Raw genomic sequence first — 22,913 nt, forward strand, 5'->3', positions numbered from 1 at the left:
GTAGATTTAGATACAGCGACACTTTGTTTTAATTTGTTAAGGGATGCGGTTACTGAAACACAAACTATTATAACAGAGATTTTAGAAACGCATTACATTTATGTGTTTATCCTGAAAGGCAACTGCACCGAAAACAGGTGGCGATGCTGCCATCTAGTGGGGAGTGGGGGAATGAAAAAATAACTAAAAATAATAATGAAATAAGAGTCTGAGCTCTGCACTAACGCACAAACTGGTACACAACACAACGCAGCATTTCTTTCTATTCATTTGCTTTCTTGATACGCATCCCAATTTTTCTCATTTAGTTTCTTTTTTGTACTCAGCTTGTATCTCTCTACTATTTAGCAAGTAAATATCTTCCTCTGGCGTAGCTGTAGGGGCTCTATCGTATGAATCTTAAACGATTGGACATTTCCTGCTTTCTATTTATAGAAAGCAGCAGAAAGCAAATAAGCGAGGCTTACGTCAGGATTTGTCATTTATATTTAAGGTGCCAGCTCACAAACACACACTTGAATTCCTCTCTCCTCTCTCTCTCTCTCTCTCTCTCTCCATGTTACCCAGCTGCTCCATCCATCCCATCCGCAAACCACGTGACCCAGTTCTCCAGTGTCCTTCAGCGGCTCATTCAGCATGATGGCTGCGGATGCTGCGGATGCTCTCTGCAGCATCCTGCATCCGCGCCGGCTCTCCCTCCTCTTTCTTACCGTCACCATCTCCTCCCTGCCGGCCAAGACAACGGCGCTGCTCGGCGTCCGGCCTGAAGACACCCAGAGCGGAGAACTGTCCGTGCAGGACGGGATACTGAGGGCTATCGAGGGGACCCGCTTCATGCTGAGGGTTTACTACTCCGCTTCTCCAGGTACCGAAAATCCCAACAACCTGAACATCAGCGGCAGACCGGACGCAGCACCTGCCGCTCCGTGGATCGCGTTTATAGAGGAACCAGGTGGGGACAGTGCAGATGCAGAAAGTCCGCTTCTGTCCAGGGGGAATCCATGCGAAGAGGAGAATGCCCGGAGCTCAGACATCGAGCTGCTGGGTTCCTTCAGATCCACCTCAAGTCATAACTCAGTCTTAGTGGAGCTGCTCGCCAAAGACCTGCGCAGAGACGAGGTGATCAAATACTACTCCATGTGCGCGTTCGATGGAGTGAAATGGGAGCACTTGAGCACCAAAGACTTCTGGTTGGCGGTGGTGGAGAGACCTCCAGAGGCAGATGCTTGGCTGCAGGCAGGAGTCTCTGTGCTCTTGTTGGGGCTGTCTGCTCTGTGCAGCGGGCTGAATATTAGCATGCTGTCTCTGGACCCGGTCGAGTTGCGGGTCCTGCAGAACAGCGGCACAGAGAAAGAACAGAAATACGCGCGAAAAATAGAGTCAGTGCGTAAACATGGCAACTACATCCTTTGCACTGTGGTGCTGGGTAACGTGCTTACAAACACGTGTTTTGTGGTGTGGATGTGCCAGATCTTAGGAATGACCGCTCTCTCCACTGCCTCGTGCACTTTGGGGATATTTTTTATTGGCGAGATTTTACCTCACTCGGTGGCATCCAGGCACAGTCTCGCCATCGCATCCAAGACCCTGTGCGCGACCCGTCTGTTGATGCTGATATTTTTCCCCATCGCCTACCCGGTCTCCAAGATTCTGGACATTATGCTGCACCAAGAGATCAGCAACTTTTACACGAGGGAGAAACTGGTGGCCATGCTGCGTGTCACAGACCCCTACCACGATCTGGTCAAAGAGGAGCTCAACATTATCCAGGGAGCCCTGGAGCTTAGGACCAAGACCGTAGAGGATGTGCTGACACCGCTGTCAGACTGTTACATGCTGTCCTCAGATGCTGTGCTGGACTTCTGCACCATGTCGGATGTGATGCAGAGCGGTTTCACACGCATCCCTGTTTATGAGAACGAAAGGTCCAACATTGTAGACATCCTTTTTGTCAAAGATTTAGCCTTTGTGGATCCTGATGATTGCACTCCTTTGAAAACAATTACTCAGTTTTACAAGCATCCCATGCACTGCGTCTTCAGTGACACCAAGCTGGACGTGATGCTGGAGGAATTTAAGAGAGGTAACTTGCTTCACTTTAAATCATATCAGAGGTTTGGTCTCTGCAGTCTCCATATCTCCCTGTGTGTCCTGTCTAGGACCTCTACACAACTTATGAGTAAGAAGTCAGCTGAGCATATGAGGCGCCATATGTTTTAAAGCAACCTCCCACCAGTTAGGAGTTAAATGTTCTTTGAAGTGACTGTGCACTTAAGAACTACATTTTCAGTCCAGAAGTCAATGTATACATCAGCCCATTGGCTCAAAGTGGGCCAGCCAGTAAAGCCCTTTGATCCCCAGAGCAGTGAGAGACATATGTGAAATCTGATACTGTGTCACACAGTGTGTTTGGTTCAGCTAGAGTTTAGAGTCTACCATAATAAGGTTATCTTAAGAATTTATGTGATGAGAGAGATTTAAGTTGCCTTCCCATGACAACACTGTGAACTTCATCTGGCCCCAGGCTCGGTACCCCATTTCTATGCAAGTATCAGTTATCGGCTCCTCACTTAAAATGCTTGAAATGCTAAACTGTATCAAAAAAGGAATTTTGCACGATTTGCCTACACAAGAATTCGTCTCTCTCTCTTCTCTGATAGCCATCTTTGCTGATAAGTGAATTGACAGCATTGCTGCACATGCAGTGATAACATCAGTTGACTATAGAGGAAAAGTGCATTGCCTCTCTTTAAGGAGTATGTTCAGTCTTGATAACATTAAATATGATTCAGATTTAACGCTCAGTAGCGAAAACCTCTGACTCCTCGACTGAAAGTGTCACATTGTAAAATAAAGACACATTGCCACAGCTGTTATGCAAGGAAATCTGTTTTATAGACAAAGAAAGGGCAATACATGTCTGCTGAATGCAGCTGGCCTTGGCAGGGTAAGGAATTATGTTGCCACTTACAGTTCAGGAGGTCCACTACACTTCACCGTGCCTGGGATTATGAAATATAGCTTTGGTCTGGCACAAGTGATCCATGAGCTCACACTTGACCCACATGTGTGTCGGCATCACTTGTGTGTCTCTCTTGGGTGTGAAGCCTGGTTTCACCTTTAAATTATTTGTGCACACTTGATTGTCAGCCCACTGTGACTTTGAAGTTCCTTCCACTCTGTAGGTCATCGCCAACCAACCCTGCAGAGCAACCATGAAAAATTCAGCTCCAACCTTTCCCTTCCTCTCTCACCTCCCTCCGACTTTGCTTTCATGGCTAAAAGCCTCCTGCTGGTCAGGAAGCCTGGCTGGAAGCTGTGATGATGTCTCACTGAGATGGTTGGTGGGCAGAGGTGAGGTCTGTGTAAGAGTAAAGAATGGAAATGTCACCAGGAAGAAACTATGGTCTGGAAACATACTGTTGAGTGGAGAACTTAGCCATGCAGACAGTTAGCATTTTTCAGTTTTTCAGGCCTCATAAACATTCAAGTTGAAATAGAAAGATTCTCCAGTCTCAGCTACAATTATCTTTTATAATATTTAAAGTTGTTTGGTAAAAAGGTGACAGAGCAAGTGAAAAAAATAATGCAATCAAACAAGTGAAAATCTATCAGACAAATATAAAAGTCTTTCCAAAATTGATAGCAAAGAAGCTGCTTTTCTTGTGGGTGTTCATGCTGAAGAGAACCCCCCTTTATGATTGCACAGCAACTCAAAAATGCTTTCCACAGTGTTCTTTAGGCATGTTTTTCTTTGTCAGCCTTCAACAAAGAGAATACTTAATGACCACAACCTCAGACAATTCAACACGAGATACAAAATTCTGCAAACATCTAAAATAAAAAAGATGGAATGCACTTTACAAAAACATACAAAAGGAAGGCCGGGGGAGTCATGGAAAGCAAATCCTAAGGATTGTTGAAATAAACATCAGGCTTTATCCAAATGAAAGAGGAAATACCAGAGAATAAAAAGAAACAGTTTATGAGTCAAAGCATACCACCTCATATGTCAAGCATAGTGGTATTCCTCTTATGGCTTGGGTGTCTATGGCTGCCAAATGAACAGGCACGCTGGCTTTTATTTATAACTGTCTATTTATTCATTCTGCTGGTGAAGGGCCAGGATAAGTAGCCTGCTCACTCTGAATCATACGCATCAAAACTCTCAGGGTGAATTTTTATCATGCAACAGGGTGGTTATTCTAAACACATGACAACAAAGAAATTTTCAGGGTGAAGAGGTGGGATATCCTTAGCTACCAATAAGCAGAATCAACTGATTCCTGAAGACCAGAAAAAAGATAGTAAGACTTCACAACGAGTTCGGAACTTCACGGCTCGTTTGAAGATGGCTGCAGTAAAAGCCTGGAAAGCTTTACCATTGCACCTTCTTGTGTTTGTGGGTCAGAGCCTTCAGGCTGCAAAAGATTTTAAATATGACAATTATTATGTTATTGTTCATATTATTTATGAACATCCAACCCTTGGAAAGTACACTATAAGATGATTACATTCTCAGACAGTTGCTCATATATTGATGTAAGCCTGCTCAATGTAAAACTAACACACGGCACTTGGCAATCAAATTGACTGAGCTGATGTACGAAACCTGAACAGAGCAGACTTCCATTTATACATTTAGGCTTTTGCAACCAGAGTGTTTTATGCTGCTGTAAATATTTGATTTTTATTAGGAAAAGACAAGGTTATTATTCTTATATTATTCTTAAGTAATAGTAGCAACACCCCTATAAAAACACTGCATTATAAATTTTACTAGAATGCATTAAAGATAATAGGTTTTTCCTTTTAATATTGCTTTTGGTTGAACTCTAAACAACATTATACAGAATTATAACACATTTATCATGTGTGTGTGTGTATGTGTATATATATATATATATATATATATATATATATATATATATATATATATATATACACACACACACAAAGTAAAGACTTGTATCTAAAAACAGAACCGAATAGATTCAATTACACATATTTTGGAAAATAAGCCATTTTAATACAGTATCATCCCTGCAACGACTCGATAGAGTGAATGTCACAAGAAGTCAACGCCGCAACTACGCTACAAAAAATAGGCTCAGACTCAATTAACAAACCACAGAAGGTAGACACAGTTTAAGCCAACTGTTTTCATAAGTTGTTTGTGCACCAGTGTAGAGGAAAATTACTGCTCCGGAGACATAAAATGAAATATTTTATTCCAGATCTCATTACGGCTTTAATGCTGTGGTTAAATAAGCAGATAGAAATAGGTACAAACATATGCGCAATCTAAAACACAGTTTTCTAACATAGACTGACGGAGCCACAGAAAGTGGTAGAGCAGAAACGTTTTGCAAAAGGGACAACCATGGAGGACCCAGTTTTGCTCCGGGCATGTGTGTCTGCGTGTGTGAGTAAGTGTGCGTCATTCTGCAAGAGTATTATGTAACATATGAATGATGTAATGCGGTGCCCAGGCACATCAGCAGCTGAGAGCAAATCCGTAGCTGACTCACCTGAGCTCTGCAGAGACATAGACCTGAGTGAGTGCAACCTCACCACCTCAGTCAATCCCTCACAACCCAGAGGTTCATGTTTGGATATGACTGCCAGTCAGTCAATCAGATTTTTTTTTTCTCTTGTTGCTGTGGATTAAAGCATTTGATCCATTTTATCCCTTGGCGGTGATCCCCTAAATCGGCCCATCTTATTTGAGCCACAGATTTTATTCAAAGTGAGGCTGGAGACTTTTTTTTATGTGTCTGTTGGAACCTGTGGTCTAGTGACATCATTTTGGTTAGGTAACTTATTTGGTCACCAGACTAACTCGTGTTGATGAAAGCAGAACAGACTGATGAATTCAACATATTTCAACATATCTGATTTTTAAGTGAGTGGAACAGAAAATAATGATAATAAAAAGATATCAATATAGAGCAACTTGTTTGTGTTGATAATTTTTATTTATTTTTTTTACTTTTCTGTCCTTGTATGTTCAAGTTTGGTTGCGGCGTTGACTTCTTGTCACATTCGCTCTATCGAGTTGTTGCAAGGATGATGCTGGCGAGCTACGTCATTGTGTCCGACAGGCTTGTCGCGTTCAGCTAAACACAGTCGCAGTGAGCCCTCGGTTTGCTCATGGATGTGTACAGATGTGCTGTGGGTGTGTGTACGTGTGGGCATGAATGTTTACCGAGGCGGCAGCAGCATGGGCAGTTTATTCAGCAGATGCAGGCATCCCCAGACTGATTGTGTAATCTCTGTGTTTACGTAAGGAAGCCAAGTCTTCCAACTGTCAAAGTGTCTGGAGACTAATCCCCCAATGTCCACTTTCTTTTTGTCTGAGAACACAAACAAGGGCAAGTCTGGCATTGAAGTCATTTTCAATTTAACCTCTGGGATAGATCCCTCAGGTTTTTAGTTGGTGAATTAATGCTGATTTTCATCTTGGCTGCACAGAGCCAGTTGGAGGCTGTTGACTGGAGTTATTTTTAACTGCTCACCTTGCCTCTCTGCACATTGCACGAGCAGTTTTTAGCCCGAGCTCCCATTTTGAAAACAGTCTAACCTGTCCTCTTCTCTTTTCTGATGACTGCAGGAAAGTCCCACCTCGCAGTGGTGCAGCGGGTGAACAGCGAAGGCGAGGGAGACCCCTTCTATGAAGTGATGGGCATCGTCACCCTTGAGGACGTTATAGAGGAGATCATCAAGTCTGAGATTGTGGATGAGACAGATCTGTACAGTATGTATAAACATAGTGTTTATGAAGCTCTGCATCAGGGCTGTCTTATTGCTTCCAGCTCCCCTACTGAGAAGATTTTCGCTTAATTTATTGCAGCAGCTGTCACATTTTGTTCAGCTTTGTGCTCTCCAGCAGTCACTGGAAAATGCCCAGATAATCAGCATAAATTCCCATAACAGTTATTAGGACTGCAACTAATAATGCTGTAGTATGAATTGTGAGTGTAATGTTTTTTTTTTGTGGTCCATCTACTTTGCTATTTTCTCATCCCGCTATTGGTTCCACCTTCTCTCCCCTGTTGTTCCCAGCTCCTTCCTAATTCTTAATTAAATAATGTGACTAAATGACCCAGTCTCTTCAGATAATCGCCATAATCCCCTTATTTTTTAATTGGCTGGAAACGCTCTCCACGGATTTAAATGAATTCAGATGCAAAGCTTCCTTCGTTTCATATCTAGTCCAGTCTGCACCTGCTTTCGCTCACTGAATTTTAGTTTCCTTTGTTATTCTCCTGTACGTTTTCACAGCAGCCCCTGCTCTCAGAAGACATCAAGATATAATATAAGTGTGCTGCAGTTGAAATTATATACAGTGTTTAAAGCAGTTTCTGTGAGTGGTGCACCTGTGTGTCTGCATATAATGTTTGCGTGTCGAGCTTTGTCATACAGTTTTTTCATGAACCCAGCTGTTCTAGAAATAATATTGTAGCAATAACGCATTTAATGAAAAATATATAAATATATATATATAATACTCTGCAGAGGATAAGCCAATTTATCAGTCAGAGGTTACAGCACTGGATAATCTCCAGCTCTGTACAGCTTTAGATGAATATACTAAGCATGCAGGATATAGAAGTGCACCAATTAATTAGTGCCACATCAGAGTAGTTTCTAATTAATTATAGTGCAAACAAAAACATTGACCTCGCTCTGCATATATGGCACATTAAGTAATTAAACCTAATTAATGAGGTAAGAACTCTTTAGCTTCTCTAACCTATCATCAGAGAAAGTGCTACATTTTTTTTACGCACTTTCTCGGATTTGTGTCTGTTCCTAGCTGATAATCGCACAAAAAGGCGCGTGTCCAACCATGAAAGGAAACAGCAGGACTTCTCTATCTTCAAAGTGGCAGAAAATGAGCTGAAGGTGAAGATCTCGGCCCAACTGTTGCTTGCAACACACCGCTTTTTGGCTACAGGTAGCATTTGTGTGTTTGTCTCCATGAGCTGAATGCTAAGCATTTGCAAATAGCATGAGAACAAAGGCCGTGGTGTTTCTCCCTTGACTTTTGTTGTTTCACAACAGAGGTGGAGCCCTTCAGGCCGTGTCACCTGTCAGAAAAGATCTTGCTGCGGCTGATCAAACATCCCAGCGTTGTGCAGGAACTAAAGTTCGACCCCAAGAACAAGCACGCTCCTCAACACTACCTCTTCCAGAGAAACAAACCTGTTGACTACTTCATCCTGATCCTGCAGGTACTTCTAAACTGATAAAAAAGGGTTTGAATAAGAATTAGGAAGCAAGCAACAATTATCTGTATGCTCAGCGTTGTTCTGGCAGTGAATTTGCATTTGAATGTGCATTTTTCCCTGCGTGGGACGCTCCATTAGATGAGTAATCAATTGACTGTTCACATTATTAGCGCAGTGCTCAAACCTAATCCATGTAAATGGCTGTGTTAATCTTGCAGGGACGGGTGGAGGTGGAAATAGGAAAAGAGGCTCTTCGGTTTGAAAACGGAGCATTTTCCTACTATGGCATGCCAGCGCTCATCCCACCACTGCCTATTGGTAATTCACTGGAAATATGAAGCAATATGGATGAGTAATTTTGAAGGTTCTAGCATGATGAAAACATGCAATGCATTGGGGGAGGTGAAGTGTATTTCCTGCCTTAATGCCACCCTGTGTCTGTAAAGTGTCAGCCTGCTGAGCAGCAGCAGCCGTGGAAAGTAAGTAATTAAAAGAAGAGATTTCAGAGAATTTCCCAGTGGAAGGACATGACCTGCACAGGATTATATGAAATCCAGCTAAGACTGCAGAGCAAGTAGAAAGCCTGTCTTTTGCTTTCTCTCCCTGGTTTCTTGTGGCGGTAGTGTGTACATTTTTTACGTGTGATGTTCAGGGTGAGTTTAAGCGATTTGCGAGACCTCATTAAAAATCTGAAAATCCCTACTTAGGATATTTCAGAATTTTCTCTCAAACAGCTGCACAATCATCACATCTCAAAAGAGCAGCTTTTTACAGTTTTTTTCTCTCTTTCTGACTCATCGCTCTGCATTGAACTGACAATTCATTTGCCATTTCACTAGACAGTAGTGAACACAAAAACAGGCAGAAAACAGTGTAGATGAATTGAAAGGACCTGCATGACCTTCCGTAAAGCATTCTCAGTTACTATTCAAATACAATTTTACTGCTCTCTTGTAAAGCAGGGGAGATATCTTCTTTTTAATTGCGAGGGAGTCACTTAAAATGCATTTGGGGTTCAAATATGACTTCATTTTCCAAGCATGAGGTAAAAGATGAGGGTGGCCAGTGCAGCATACGGCACCATGGAGGGTCCTGTTGGACCACTTCACCCACTGTGTGAGCAAAAGTTGCAGCACAAGGGCCCGGTTTTTGACTTTTGCCTGTATTTTTAAGTTGTTACACATGAATCACATCATGAGAACGATTGTTGACGCTTTTAATTTTTATCTGTGCCAGTCTTTTTTAGCCTATTATATAGCCAAGGAGCTGAGCCAGTGTGTGTCTTTAATGTAGTGACAGCAGATTGATTAAATGTGGAAGACTGACATGCACTGTTGAGATTGTGCCTAATTTCGCTTGACAGATTGCTGGTTATTCATCATTTGTTTTGCATATGAATGGCTCATTAAATGAGGACCTTTTTAACACTGAAGGAAAGAGATTAAAAAAACATTATTATGCAATGGTTTTATTGTATAATGTTAGCTACAATTAAAGTACCTCAAGAATAACTAAAACTTCAAGGAGAGTTATGAGATTTGCTTAAATGAGCTTAGAAATATGACTCAAGACTTTTTCCTAACTGACATTTGAACATTTTGTTGAGGTATATAGAAGAAAAAGACATTATAACTTGGACTTGTTTGTGTGAACTCTTTATGCTTATTCTGGTTAAGGATTTTGACCTTTACAAATGATGTATGTAGAAAAAAACAGACCTCAAAATATGTTTCCTTCTTCTGCTCTGTTCAGGTCAGAGGTATAGCTCCCGGGCCAGCAGCCTGAACCAGTCGGATTCATTACTGAGCGGAGGCAGTGTGGGTCAGCTCACTGCAGGTGGAGGGGTCTATTTACCCGACTACTCAGTCCGGCAGCTCGCAGACCTGCAGATCATCAAGGTTACAAACATAAACGGCTGCACCCACATAACCCAGAAAAATATGTAGAAAACCACTGTTATTGTAGGCTAAATTAAATCTCTAATTTCCTGCGCACTGAAGGAAAAAATTGGGACCACAAAGGAAGAAAAATTTTAAGCTCCCTCCATTTAATCTTAAAATTTCCCAAAAATGCTTCCGCTGCTGCTGGATTTGCCTTTGATATGTCCTGATCCCCGTTTCTGACTGAACACAGACATCCTGTCTCTTACTCTCCCACCACACAGCCTCTTTCCACTAATCACTGCGGATAATTGAGCCCCTTTTAAGCATGAATATCTTAACCTTAAATGATACATGTGCCCTCTCACTTCACCTCGCCTCCCTTTTCTTAAACACAGTGCACGCTTCCTCTCGGCCACATGCGCAACTCTTAACAGTGGCCGCACACACAGATCTAACGCTGATGATAATGGCAGATTTCTTGGCGGCCCACAGATCACTAGAAACCACTACCACAACGCCCTAACGGCCACCAGGATGGACAGCAGCCCACAGACACCAGAAGCAGTGGACCCTGATGGTAAAGGGAGGCCTCCGGTCCCAGAAGCCCGCTCACACAGCATCGCCCTCCCCCTCACGCACACACACACTCGACTGGGACTGGCACGCCTTGCACATCTCCATCCCCATGGTGGCCTTCGCAGCACCTCGCAGCTCAATGAAAGAAACCGTATTGTTCGTAAGTAATATAGATGCATTTATTTAACAAGAAGTCAACTAAAAACTGTAATTTGTTCATGAGATTTTTCTCAGGCAGCACCGGGTTTTTACACCACCTATACTTGAAGTATGAGGAATTTCATTGTGTTGGTTGAAGAGGAAAACAAGCTTTAAATGCACAAATTGAAGTTTGTGCATCTGAAAGCAGGGATAGAGAATTTTAAAGAAACACCATTGATTCATTTAACTACTTTAAACAAACATAATGATGGCCCGTGATGTGGAAACACAGCTTGATGTTCCCCATGTTGTTATTTGAAGATGAGCTATTCTGTAAATAATGATGGTCAAACTAAGAAATTAAATGAAATCAGCTGCTCATAATAATAAAAATTTCATCCTCTAATCTTACCCTACTTGTTCATAAGTATGCATGTGTGAAATCAGCACATAACTTGGAACAAATAGTTTATTTTATACAGTACAAAGACTCCTGTTCCTGTACACCACTGCAGTGGACTGTAAGTCAACGTGTGATTGAACTGCAGACTTCACTTCAAGGGGTTTTACAAAACTTGTGCACAAACTGTTTAAGAATTGCAGTCATTTGTATACACACTTTCCCAATTTCAGAGGTTCAAAACTAATGGGACATGCTGAAATAAATTGAAAGATGTTTTTAATACTTGAAGAATGAAAAAACCTGGCTGCCTAGAACACACCAAACATTACCAAATGTTGTGTTTGCTCCCTTGAGATTCTCTGCCAGGCCTTTTCTGCAGCCGGTTGTTGCTTGTTTGTGGGTCATTCTGCATTCATCACGCACTGATGAGTTGAGATCAGCTGACTGACTTGGCTGTCGAAGACTATCTAATTTCTTCACCTGGAGAATGCCACATTGTTGCTTTTGCACATAATGAGCAGATAAACAGTGTGGCATGCTCTGGATCACAAGCCCTTTCTTTCCTTCTCCACATTTTTCTCTTCCCACCATAATCTTACAAGTTCATCTTGTTTTCATCTGGTTGAGTGATTTTTTTTTTTCAGCACAGTGCAGGCTCTTTTAGAGGTTTTTTGGCAAAATCGAATCTGATCTTTCTATTCTGGAATGTAAACGATGCTTTGCACCTTGTTGTAAACCCTTGAATTTCCATTCATGAACAAGTCTCTTGATTGTAGGCTTTGACAGCGATACAAAATCTCCTCGAGAGAGTTTTTGACTTGGTTAGATGATGTAAAGTTGTTCTTCAGCTAGGCCTTTTGGTGTTGCTGAGGTTGCCAGTGCATTCACCCCTTTTAAGAATGTATCAGATTGTTGCTTTTACCATCTCTGTGAGGTTTTTACTGTCTCTAATGATGCCAAATGATGGTGTTTTTTTACTTGCATTAACATTTCTTTGGGCCACATATGAAATCAAAGAAAAATTATAATGAAAAGTTATAACACAGAAATTCAACACTTTAAATGAAGCCATTTGTCATGAAATGGCAAAGAAGCAGGTCTCATAAATGCTTTGAAACTGCTGGTCAGTCAGTTTTCCAGTTAATTTTGAACCTTTAAAAATGTGTATAAAAATACCTGCAATATTTAAACAGTTCATGCTAAAAAATTTTGTAAAACCACTTGAAATAGAGCTGAAAGTCTGCACTTCAGTCACATATTGATAGTTTGATTTACAATTCACTGTGGCAGCATACAGATGCAAAACAACATAAACTTATGTCTTTGTGCAACATATTTATGGAGGGCACTGACAGACGTAAAGAATGACTCACAAACGGCAAATATTCAAAATGACTCACTCACAGGAGTCATTCAAATGTGACATCAACCAATCTGTACTTGTTTCGAAGCTTAAAGGGGTCCCACATACCATCTGTCTTATGCAGTGTGTAGCCCCTCACCCACTTTTGTGTGCTTGTTAGTTCCATTAAGAAATGTTGTGGACAGATGGCTCCACTCTGGTTGTCAAAAAAAAAAGTGTTTACAGCTTTAAATTACCATGTAAGAATTAAACCGCCTCTGCTAGTTGTACGTCCTCTTTTTTTACTTTTAATCCTACATTGGGTACTATTTTTAATATTCAGCCTCTTCGTTGGAGGCCCCCAAAACACTTAAATAATACTAAGCTCTCTAGCTCCCTCTTCAGGTAGAGTTACAAATATGCTGCTTCTTGTATTTGGTGGTTTACTTTTTTATTTATTTTACAGGCAGTAAATCCGATGGGCAGAGAAGTCCAAATGATACCGTGTTCCTTCGCATGGATGAGATTCCCTATATCCATGAGGACCGTCCAGAAAGTCATGGAGAGGATGGTGAGTGCCGCTCGATACAGCCAACAATCAAACATTTAATTTTTTCATCTTCAAATGAAAAAAAAAAGTTTCCAGAAAACGTTTTTATTTTTCATAAGTAAAGAGATACATTCACTGGTCACTTTATTAGATACACCTGTTTCTGTTTAACACAAATATTTTTTCATGTAGCAGTAATTAGGCATGTAGACAATGTCTGGACAACCTGAGCATCAGAATTGGGAAGAGAAGTGACTTGTGTGGCATGGTTGTTGGTGCCAGAAACTGCTGATCCCCTGGAATTTTCCTACACAACCATGAATGATGATGAATGATCAGAAAAAGAGAAAACATTCAGTGAGCGATGATTCTCTGGGAGAAAATGCCTTGTTGATGTCAGAGTTCAGAGGAGAATGGCCGGGCACCTTAGTACCAACGTTTATAGGATAATGTGACATGTCACAAATCTCAAATGATGTCATACTGAACATGACAGTGAGTTCACTGACAGTGAGTTCACTGTACCCAAATGGCGAGCATAGAGCTGAATCCAATAGAGGTCCATTTGGATTATATGGAATGGGAGATTCCTATTGTGGATGTGGAGTCAACAAATCTGCAGCAACTGGGTGGTGTAATCATGATCATTCCATAAAGAATTAAGGCAGTTCTGAAGGCAAAAGGGGGTCCAACATGGTACTAAGTGTACCTAGTAAGGTGGCCAGAGAGTGAATATAGCTATTGTTTGTATTTCATGGTTTTCAAGCTGTGGAGGATGTGTTCATTTTTTTTACTTACGTCACAAGTTAAGGAATCTCAGTTTAAAACTACATTACAAAAACTTTTGAAGAACTTGTCACCTAGTGTGGGCCATGTATCTACGTAGCACCCCCCTCCCTTTCACTCTCTAACTTTCTCCTTCAAATGTGCCTACAGAGTCTCAGCCATCCACCTCTCCCTTCATAAGCTCTTTGTCTCTGTCCAGCTCTGAGGAGAACATTGGCAAGAAGCTATTGCGTAAATTGAGTGAGTAAGCCATTTGTCATGAACACTAATGCGACAGCACTCCCACACATGCTGTCAGATGTGCCTCAACTTTTCTGTCAGACATAGCGACGGTGCCGAGTGTATCTTAGCAACAGGTGATGAGCTACGTCTTTCTCAACAGCCTGCTGCTTCCTGCAAAGCTCATTCTCCAGATGCAACTAAGCCATTCTGGATCACATACAATATAACACAGTTACTTTTATCTATTTATTTGAGGCTGTAGCTCTGCTGAACTGTACATCTGATGTTATATCACTTTATGACAAGTTTAATTTAAAAGTAGTACAAGTATCATGCTTTTGGTCTTTATAAAAATGAGAGCTGCTGCATTTTCACAACATGTTCTCATCTGTTTCTAGGTAACAAGAGGAGGAAAAAGTCTCGGGATGGAGAAAACAGTTTGGAGGAAGGTTCAGAGCAACAGCCAGTGACGAGCTAGCACAGTGGCATGTAGGAAGAGGGATGACGCACACATCCTCTTCCTCTTTATCATTCACAAGATTAACTACATTAACTACAAACTCTTCGTATACCCCCTTCAACTCTCAGGATACTGAGCCATCTTATCTGCTGTAGCCATCAGAAATACTCAGGTCCCACCCTAGCCCACTTGATGTATAAAGCGTGATTGGACGGATCTAAACAGTAGTATTTGAGTTATCCAGCTTTGCACCAGTGCATCTTTTGTAGTTACTGGCACATCCTTCTTTTATTTGTTAGCTCTATCCACAAGGTTAACATTTATTCATAACATTTAAACTGTAACTTGTTTTTGAATTTTGTCACTATAAACCCAACGAGGGCCTTAGATAGTATCTGAGCCAGCTGATACACTGATATTTATTATTGAGTTGTCATGTTAGCAAGGCAGTTTCCACATACTGTACTGAAACCACTGTTTGCACAGGGAACTGTCCTAATGTTGTCATAAGGCTGCCACCTACTGCCACACAACCCAACACACACTAACCAGTGGCAGAAATAGAAAGCCAAACAATAAGAGCACAACTTTTTTTTAAGAGAAACATTGTAACTATATACCTATATTAAAAAAAGCCACCAATTAATCCTCAGCTTGAAAGACTACTTGTTGTATTCAGTGACTCAGCAACGTTAGAGGGTTATGGTCATATACCCAAGTTTTTATATGGAAGTGTGAGGAAAGTAATTTAAAGATAGCAATATCAAGTCCTCCTAAATACTGTAAATCGCTTGGACTTATCACTGCACTCCACGTTCATTCATAAAATTCATAAATGTAGCTGTACAGACACACCTTACGTGTTTCTATCAAGCAACCACCATTCCACCTTTTTCCCTCGGTGTCTTCATATTTTAGATAAACAGTCATTAATCTGTTGTTTGATTGCATTCAGTAGAACACATTGTCTTTTGTGAATTTCATAGGGAGCATAGAAAGCTGTCTATGTATAGTTCATTTTGCACAGGGTCACTCACTAAAGCTGCACACACCAATTAAAAATAAGCTAGGGTTTATGGGATTTGGATCTTTGGGTTTGGGGATCCAGATGAACATTAGGCGCATTACTGAAGAAGAAGTTGCTACTTGCATGTTTCTCTGTGTTGCTTTTACTATAGAATTACCCCCTGCTTTTCCATATGCATGACTACGATGCATGACTAGGCTGCAGTACGTTCTCAGCGCTGAGACGCTGTTTGACTTTCCTAAATCCTAAGTAGATTTTAAGATGGCTTACACATAGGCAGCAGACATCGGGTTTTAATTGCTAAAGTTGAAAAGAATCAGCAAATGCTGCCAGCTAATGGAGAAGCACAAAACAAGGCTGCAGACATCATCAAAGGTTCTGCTTTAACAGCTACTAACAATGTACACGGGGATTGGGGAATTCAGAAGAAGCACAAAAAGGAACATTTTAATAAGAAACAGGAAATAATCTCCTACTGCAATAATAAACAAATTGATTCTATTCAAATTGGGAGTTAGTCCCCCAGTGGACTACGCTGATTTCTTTTCTTGAAATCTTGAACCTGAACAGAGGGAGATCTGCCTGACGAAAGCAATATGACATACACTGACGTCAAGCCACCGCCTCTTTTCAAATGCACACAAAGGTGGTGTTCTGGTACGCTCAGTGATTTAATTCAATCTGCCTGGTAAGGCTAAGTACAAAGGTTATTGCACTGCTAAGCTTTTTACAATGACCCCGCTGTACCAAACACGCGGGGGGAGTGTGTTTTGATCTGTTGACTCTAAGTGTAAATCTGGAACTTTAGGGGCGAGGCTTTTACAGAATTTGCAGTTGGTTTTCACCTCTTTATATTTGTAAGGATTGATGTAGTGTTTGTTCGGGGTAAACTAACAAAGATACATTTTGTAATGCAAAATTCAGAAGAATATATTAGCAACCCAAAGATATCAAGAAATGGATCAATCATTCTACACGAGGGTAAATTAATTTATTAATAAATCTACTGGAGTATTGCTCTTGTCTGCTTCATTTGTCTTCATCTGCAGGGCCTGCTAAAGGTCGGTGCTTATATGCAAACACTATCACTCAGTTTCACACACATCTGTTTGACAGTTTTTTATTGAAGTAGTTCATTCATTTGATCAGAATGTCTGAGGACATTTTCATTGCTAAACAATACGTCTGTTTCGTAAATGCCCTGCGTAGTAGTGCGACAGCAACCTGGTTGATCATTAGGTTGTTTGTGCTGTGACAAACGAATGTTGCGTAACAGTACCCGGCTGCTATGAACAGTCAACATCCACTGGCAGGTACCTGACAGAACCAGAAACATCAAAACCCTTCAGCATGCAGTGACGACCCCAGGTTCATGACACCTGTTCAGAACGCTCAGTGTCATTTGTGCTCACTGAATGTCAGCTGGAAGCAAAAAACAGACTCTACAAATACAGATTAAATGTGAGGTCATTAGCATAGAGCCTTATCATGAATATGATTACATAGTTCAGGCTTAAATCCTCCTTAGAACATTTGTTCACATTTAATCTAGAAATGACAAACACTGCCTCTTTACTCTTCATTCATCGTCGGGGTGGTAAAGATTAGTTATGTTAATATTCTCTTTTTCTCATTCCCCTTAACAACTCTTACTGCTGTCCACACAAATACTTATATTTCACACTTTGAATGGATGAGTCATGAACAGTATAACATTTTTAGACTGTAGAGTCAGCCCTGCTGAGGTAACCGTAATACAGCCACAGACTTGCTTCTAATGATGCATAAAACCTGAAATACCAAACACATATTTTGAGCAACAAACAATATATTGGGGACTAAGATAAGGCTGAAAAATTATGAACACAATTACATAAGTACTCCAGAGTTTGGAAAATTGTGGCTCTTAAAAAAGATCCAAATGATCTTTGTGCAGTCTATAGAGAACTTGGTCCCAGCATGCATTTAGCCTAGCATAGCACAAATACTGAAAAAGAATGAGAAACCAGGGGCCTGTGGGCTCTCTGTGCACATGAGAATTTGTATTTGCTCCAGAAAAATCTGGAAACCTGGATGCAAACACATTCCCTGTGATCATGATGGATCAGAAATGCAGCAGGAAGTGGTGAGAATTGGAGATATGGTGCCGTTCTTCTACTGGACCTTGGTGACGGCCTCGTGGATGGACTCGGCCACGTAGTCGATGTTCTTGGTGGTTAAACCGCACATGTTGATGCGACTGCTCGCCATTAAGTAGATATGCTTCTCCTTCACCAAATATTCCACTTGTTTGGCTGCAGGAAAATCACCAGATACTGGTTTAAGTTTTACTGACTGTGCTTGAATCTTTTTAAGATCTTTTTAAAATTGAACCACCAAAAACTAAAACAACTTGGATGCCATGAAATTGTTTGTTAAACTGACCAGTGGAATGTGCATTTTTACAGAGCTGTGATTGTGTGCAGAAGGAAGTGATTGCTGTACTCACGGTTGAGGCCTGTGAAGCTAAACATGCCAATCTGGTTTGTGATGTGGTCCCAGGTCCCTGGTGTCCCCAAAGCTTGGAGCTTAGCTTTCAGCTGAGACCTCATCAGCAAGACCCTGTTAGCCATGGTCTTCACATTCTCTTGCCTAAAGTCAGAGAATGAAAACACTCTGCATGTCTGATATCGACTGCTTTTTAATATTGCCTCATGCACAGGTATGATCTTTTAATGATGCTATTTTACACTTACCATTCACTAAAAAGCTCAGGTGAGGTAAGAGTGATGGTGACAATGCGAGCTCCCTGAGACGGTGGGTTGGACCAGGTGATCCTGACAATCTTCTCCATCTGGGAGAGAACTCGTTTCAGGTTATCTGCATCGCGAGCCACAACGGTCAGGTTGCCCACACGCTCGTCTGATGGGACAAAAACACGTCACAGTTAAACAATACAGCAGCTAATACCTATTACCTGATGTGTAGGTGCAGTATTTGATAAACAGCTCCTCCTCTGGTGAATCTGAGACTTGCTTAATTTGAATTTTGTGACTATTCCTTTCAATTTAACAGAGTTTTTGATGTATTCTGTGCACATTATACTCAGCATAATCTGAAAATAAGACCGATGTATATTAAGATTACTCTTCCTGCAAAGTTTAATCCCTGCAGTTGATTTAGCTTGGGATTTTCTGTAGATTCATACCAAGCACACTTTACACTTTACAGGATCACTCACTGTAGAGTCCGAAGTTCTTGGAGAACGACTGGGCACAGAACATTTCAAAGCCCGAGGAAACAAAGTAGCGCACCGCCCAGGCATCTTTCTCCAGACTACCTGAGGCGAATCCCTGATAAGCCGAGTCAAAGAACGCAAACAGCTTCCTCCTCTGGGAGAGAACCGGATAAAAGATCAAAGGGTTATCATACTGAGATAAACACTGTGCATGCAAAATAACATCCTGTTTAAAATGACACCCTTTGCCAGTAGTGGCAGTTCAGACCACAGAACAGACAATTTGTATATGTTTGCATGCACTTTATACGCATGTTACCATCATAACTTCAGCGATTTGTTTCCACTGCTCCTGCGTGGGGTCTGTGCCTGTCGGATTATGGGCACAAGCATGCAGGACAAAGACTGAGTGCTCTGGACAACTCTGTGGGAAACGGGGATATGAAGAAGCAATGTGAAACCCAGAAGACCAAAATGTAGTAATGAGTGAACAGTATGCTGCCACACAGTACTTACTTCCAAGTCACCAAGGAAGCCAGCCAAATCAAGGCCTCTTTTCTCCGCATCCCAGTACCTGTACGGACGAACATCCTCGAAGCCAGCGCTGCTGAACACAGCATTGTGATTTTCTGAGAAAAACAGTAAGAAAAACTCTAAGGGCAGCGTTCGATTTTTATCATTGCTTTCTTTAGATAAAAGAGTGAATAATGCTTTTTTAAATACTCCTCATATCCGACCTGACAATACAGCCAAGCTCACTGATAACATGCAGCTGTAACAAGACATTTATCAATAGAACACTTTATCAACAACTACAGTTTAAAGTCTGGGGAAAGTTCACAAAACAACCTGTAAATTAAAGTCCTCTACAGGTGTGTGCTACTTCACTGCTTGTTTGTGTGTGTGTGTGTGCTTGAATGTACCCCAGGTAGGTGCAGACACATAGATGGGTGTTTTGGTGTTGTTGCTCCCATTGTAGAACCGCCTTAGAAACTCTGCGCCTATCTTCAGAGCACCTGTACCACCCAGACACTGGACAGCCCCGACCTGGCAGTGACATTCGAACAGTCAGTTTAAATGTAACAACATTAGAAACTCAAAGAGTGTCGTTTGGCTTTTGACTCCACAAACCCTGTTTTCCTGGATGGCAGGGCTGTTGTCTCCCAGTACTATTTTGGAGGCTGAGGATCTGAACTCAGGCAGGCCCAGGATGGGCAGGTACTCGTGGTTTAGCCTGTCGTCATGCACAATGATCTTCTCCACTTTTTTCACCACCGGCAAAACCCAGGGCTGGCCTTCATCTGTCCGATAGGCTGCAAGGAACAATGCGATTTAATGTTACAGAAAAAAGTAAAAGAATGGCTTAATATAGTAGGAAGTGGCCCTTCCCTCCTGCATTGATATGTTGTTTTTTAGTGAGTTTTAAGCAAAAAGAAACCTCTAAGTAAGATTAAATATAACATTCCTTAAACACATTTAAATAGCTCAGTAAACAAAAACAGCAGACAAAAGTGGTTAACTTGCGAGCTTAACACCTGTACCTTGGTAAGCCTGATGTTTGTGACTTTATGGGACTCTTGAGTCATAACAGAAGTGCAAAGATCACAGGGTTTTGTGACAGGTGCACTTTCAATATCTGTTGGGTGATTTAGCCAGGTGATGTCGACAATCTACCTTTTTCTCTCTGTTATGTCCACTAGCTGGAAAGGCACTGATTATCTGTAATAATACATCTAAATTAAGATCTAATGGAACTAATGACGACAACATCCCGCTAAAGTCACGTGTGACTGAAAAGTCACAGAAAAGCAGAAAATCCTTACAGTCAAGGATCTTTTTCAGATCTCTGTGTTTTTTTAGATAGAGAGAAATGTGTGGCCTACATTTCCCAGCTGCCATGTAGCAGCTGACCATCTGGAGAAAGAAAGGGATTACGAGGCCTCGCCCTCCTCTGCTAATCACAGGACTCAGGTATCCTTGTCCTGCCAAAACAGAGCTAAGCGATCAACGCTTCTCACACTGTTCCTGTGCAATGCAAGCAGCGAAGAAATGACTCCTTGCAGAGAGGTTAGCACAGAAAACAGCTGCTCTCAAGGACGAAATGTGGCAGTGGTTTGTTTCGGAGAGAAGCACGACTGAGCTGTAATAAATTTAAACTCCTGCTTGTTCTTGTGTAATGACAGAACAGTAATCCAATCAGCTGCCTGGTCTGCTGAGTGCGAGGTGCAGGATAGCAGAGGACAGAGATGATTCAGCTCTCAGTGTCACACTAATTGCAGAAGAAAGATATATTATCAACAGAGCTGCAATCAGTAGTTGGTGGGTGTGTGATGACTGAGCAGGCTGTAGCGAGGCCAGATTAACGGATACTCACAGTCTCTATGTTAATCCGAAAATGAATTTAAGCAATAGCAATAATTACAGCACAGGTGAGCCATCACCATTCTGGACTGCCTGGTGTACTAAACTGATTAAAGCTACATCTACATAGCCTCTGTTTAGATTTTACAGCTCAGATATCAGTCAGCAGGCTGTTTTAACTATTGCTGTGCTTAGTTTGAGGCTAACAGTCAACTTTGTGTCACTTTCTGATTATAATGACAACTTGTTAGAAATTCATATGAGGGCACCATCATACAAACATAGATGAACTCGGTGTAAGACAGGCTGGAGAACTTTTCCCCTCCGGGATACAATGAATGACTGACAGCAATGCACAACTTACCTCCTACTCCGAGGTTCACCTTATTTGGAAACTGGTCGTTATTGAAATCCTGCGTCAACTTGAAGACAGCCACAGGGGCAGCCTGGGGGACTTCAGAAAACAGCGACATTTTTTAAAATATATATATATATTTGTTTGTTTGTTTACTTTTTTTGCACTGTGAGAGGCTGCGGCAGCACGAAGAGACGAGCTGTCACTTGATCAGCTGGCTGAGCGGGATGATGGAAGACTTTCACCTTCAACTTGGATTTGGTCACTGCAAAGTGGGTGTGAGTGGATTTACCAATAGAAATCGCTCTCGGCGTTGATCCCTGTCAGTTCAAAGGTCAATAAAACAAACGCACGGGCGCTGTTGCCCAATGAACGCCGTGGGCAGGGGATTGACAAATCCTCTAGCTAATGTGTGGGGTTGAGGAAGCGTCACTGCGAGTGGGCGGTGCATGAGATTAGCGCATTTAATTTCTCCGCCACAAGGTGGTGCTATAAACCTGTTTTAAAGCTCATATCTAGAGCATCTAACCAGAGCTTTAGTTGGCGTGACTTGGTACAGAAATAATTCTTCCATTAATAAATAATAGAACACAAATTCAAAGGTCAGAGCTCACAGATTGATTGCTGTATCATCGTCATCATAAATGTAAATACGAACGCCGGCTGATCAGACAGCTATCACGCTTAGGTCACCACGCTCTGCAGACGAATATGTGCAAGTGTCCTAATCTGTTCTGTCCTGAGGGCCTCGGCTGAGCTGTGGTGTAAACACACTGGCTGCTCTGTGCTCTCCCCACAGCTGTCTGCAGGAGCTGAAGTGGTTGATAAATGAAGGCCACTCCAGCCTGCTCTCCCGGACCAGGAGGGCGACTTTGTGAGAAGACAAGACTTAGTTATGTTTGCTGTCTGGTATAATAAGAGTGCAGTTGCACGGCTCAACTTTAGTTTTTGTAGTTCAAAAGTTTCGCATTATGACAAATGATGGGTTATAAAGGTTTATGTGGGGTGAAATTAAATACACATATTTGTCTAGTGCTGAAGTGCTGACTTTGAGTGTTTTCATGCTACTTACATTTTTTTAAATAAATTATTTTATTTTTTCTATTTTGTTCAACTGTAAGCCATTTTTAACATATCTAATTAAAAGTGCTTGTGAATATTAGATTTAAAACATGAACAATACAATCAGACTTTCCCATGCACTGATGGACTGTTATAGTTTAAAATGCTGATTAGAGTACAAAATACAATTTAGCTCCACTTTCTGCATGGACAACATAAAAATCACACTTACATGTCCTGGATAATAATTTGCGGTGTGCAATAATTTGCACAAAACATATTTTAAGGAAATAT

The 22,913-nt window shown here is 41.5% G+C and overlaps 2 protein-coding genes across 2 annotated transcripts; one reads left to right on the forward strand and one right to left on the reverse strand.

Moving 5' to 3' along the window:
* The first annotated feature begins 512 nt into the window (after positions 1 to 512).
* Positions 513 to 17,415, forward strand: cnnm1 (cyclin and CBS domain divalent metal cation transport mediator 1). Its single transcript, XM_085182156.1, has 10 exons — positions 513 to 2,083; positions 6,614 to 6,757; positions 7,820 to 7,960; positions 8,068 to 8,237; positions 8,453 to 8,552; positions 9,987 to 10,132; positions 10,610 to 10,853; positions 13,046 to 13,150; positions 14,066 to 14,155; positions 14,536 to 17,415. Exons 1-10 carry the CDS (start codon positions 637 to 639, stop codon positions 14,613 to 14,615), a joined length of 2,667 nt encoding a protein of 888 aa, XP_085038282.1. The 5' UTR covers positions 513 to 636; the 3' UTR covers positions 14,616 to 17,415.
* Positions 16,729 to 21,678, reverse strand: got1 (glutamic-oxaloacetic transaminase 1, soluble). Its single transcript, XM_085182161.1, has 9 exons — positions 21,567 to 21,678; positions 19,973 to 20,154; positions 19,765 to 19,888; positions 19,358 to 19,470; positions 19,161 to 19,265; positions 18,845 to 18,995; positions 18,360 to 18,525; positions 18,113 to 18,255; positions 16,729 to 17,918 (listed from the first exon to the last, which is right to left on the reverse strand). Exons 1-9 carry the CDS (start codon positions 21,673 to 21,675, stop codon positions 17,779 to 17,781), a joined length of 1,233 nt encoding a protein of 410 aa, XP_085038287.1. The 5' UTR covers positions 21,676 to 21,678; the 3' UTR covers positions 16,729 to 17,778.
* Between the last annotated feature and the right edge of the window lie 1,235 nt (positions 21,679 to 22,913).

The sequence above is a fragment of the Neolamprologus multifasciatus genome, chromosome 13 (genome assembly GCF_963576455.1).
Source record: "Neolamprologus multifasciatus chromosome 13, fNeoMul1.2, whole genome shotgun sequence".
Classification (NCBI taxonomy): domain Eukaryota; kingdom Metazoa; phylum Chordata; class Actinopteri; order Cichliformes; family Cichlidae; genus Neolamprologus; species Neolamprologus multifasciatus.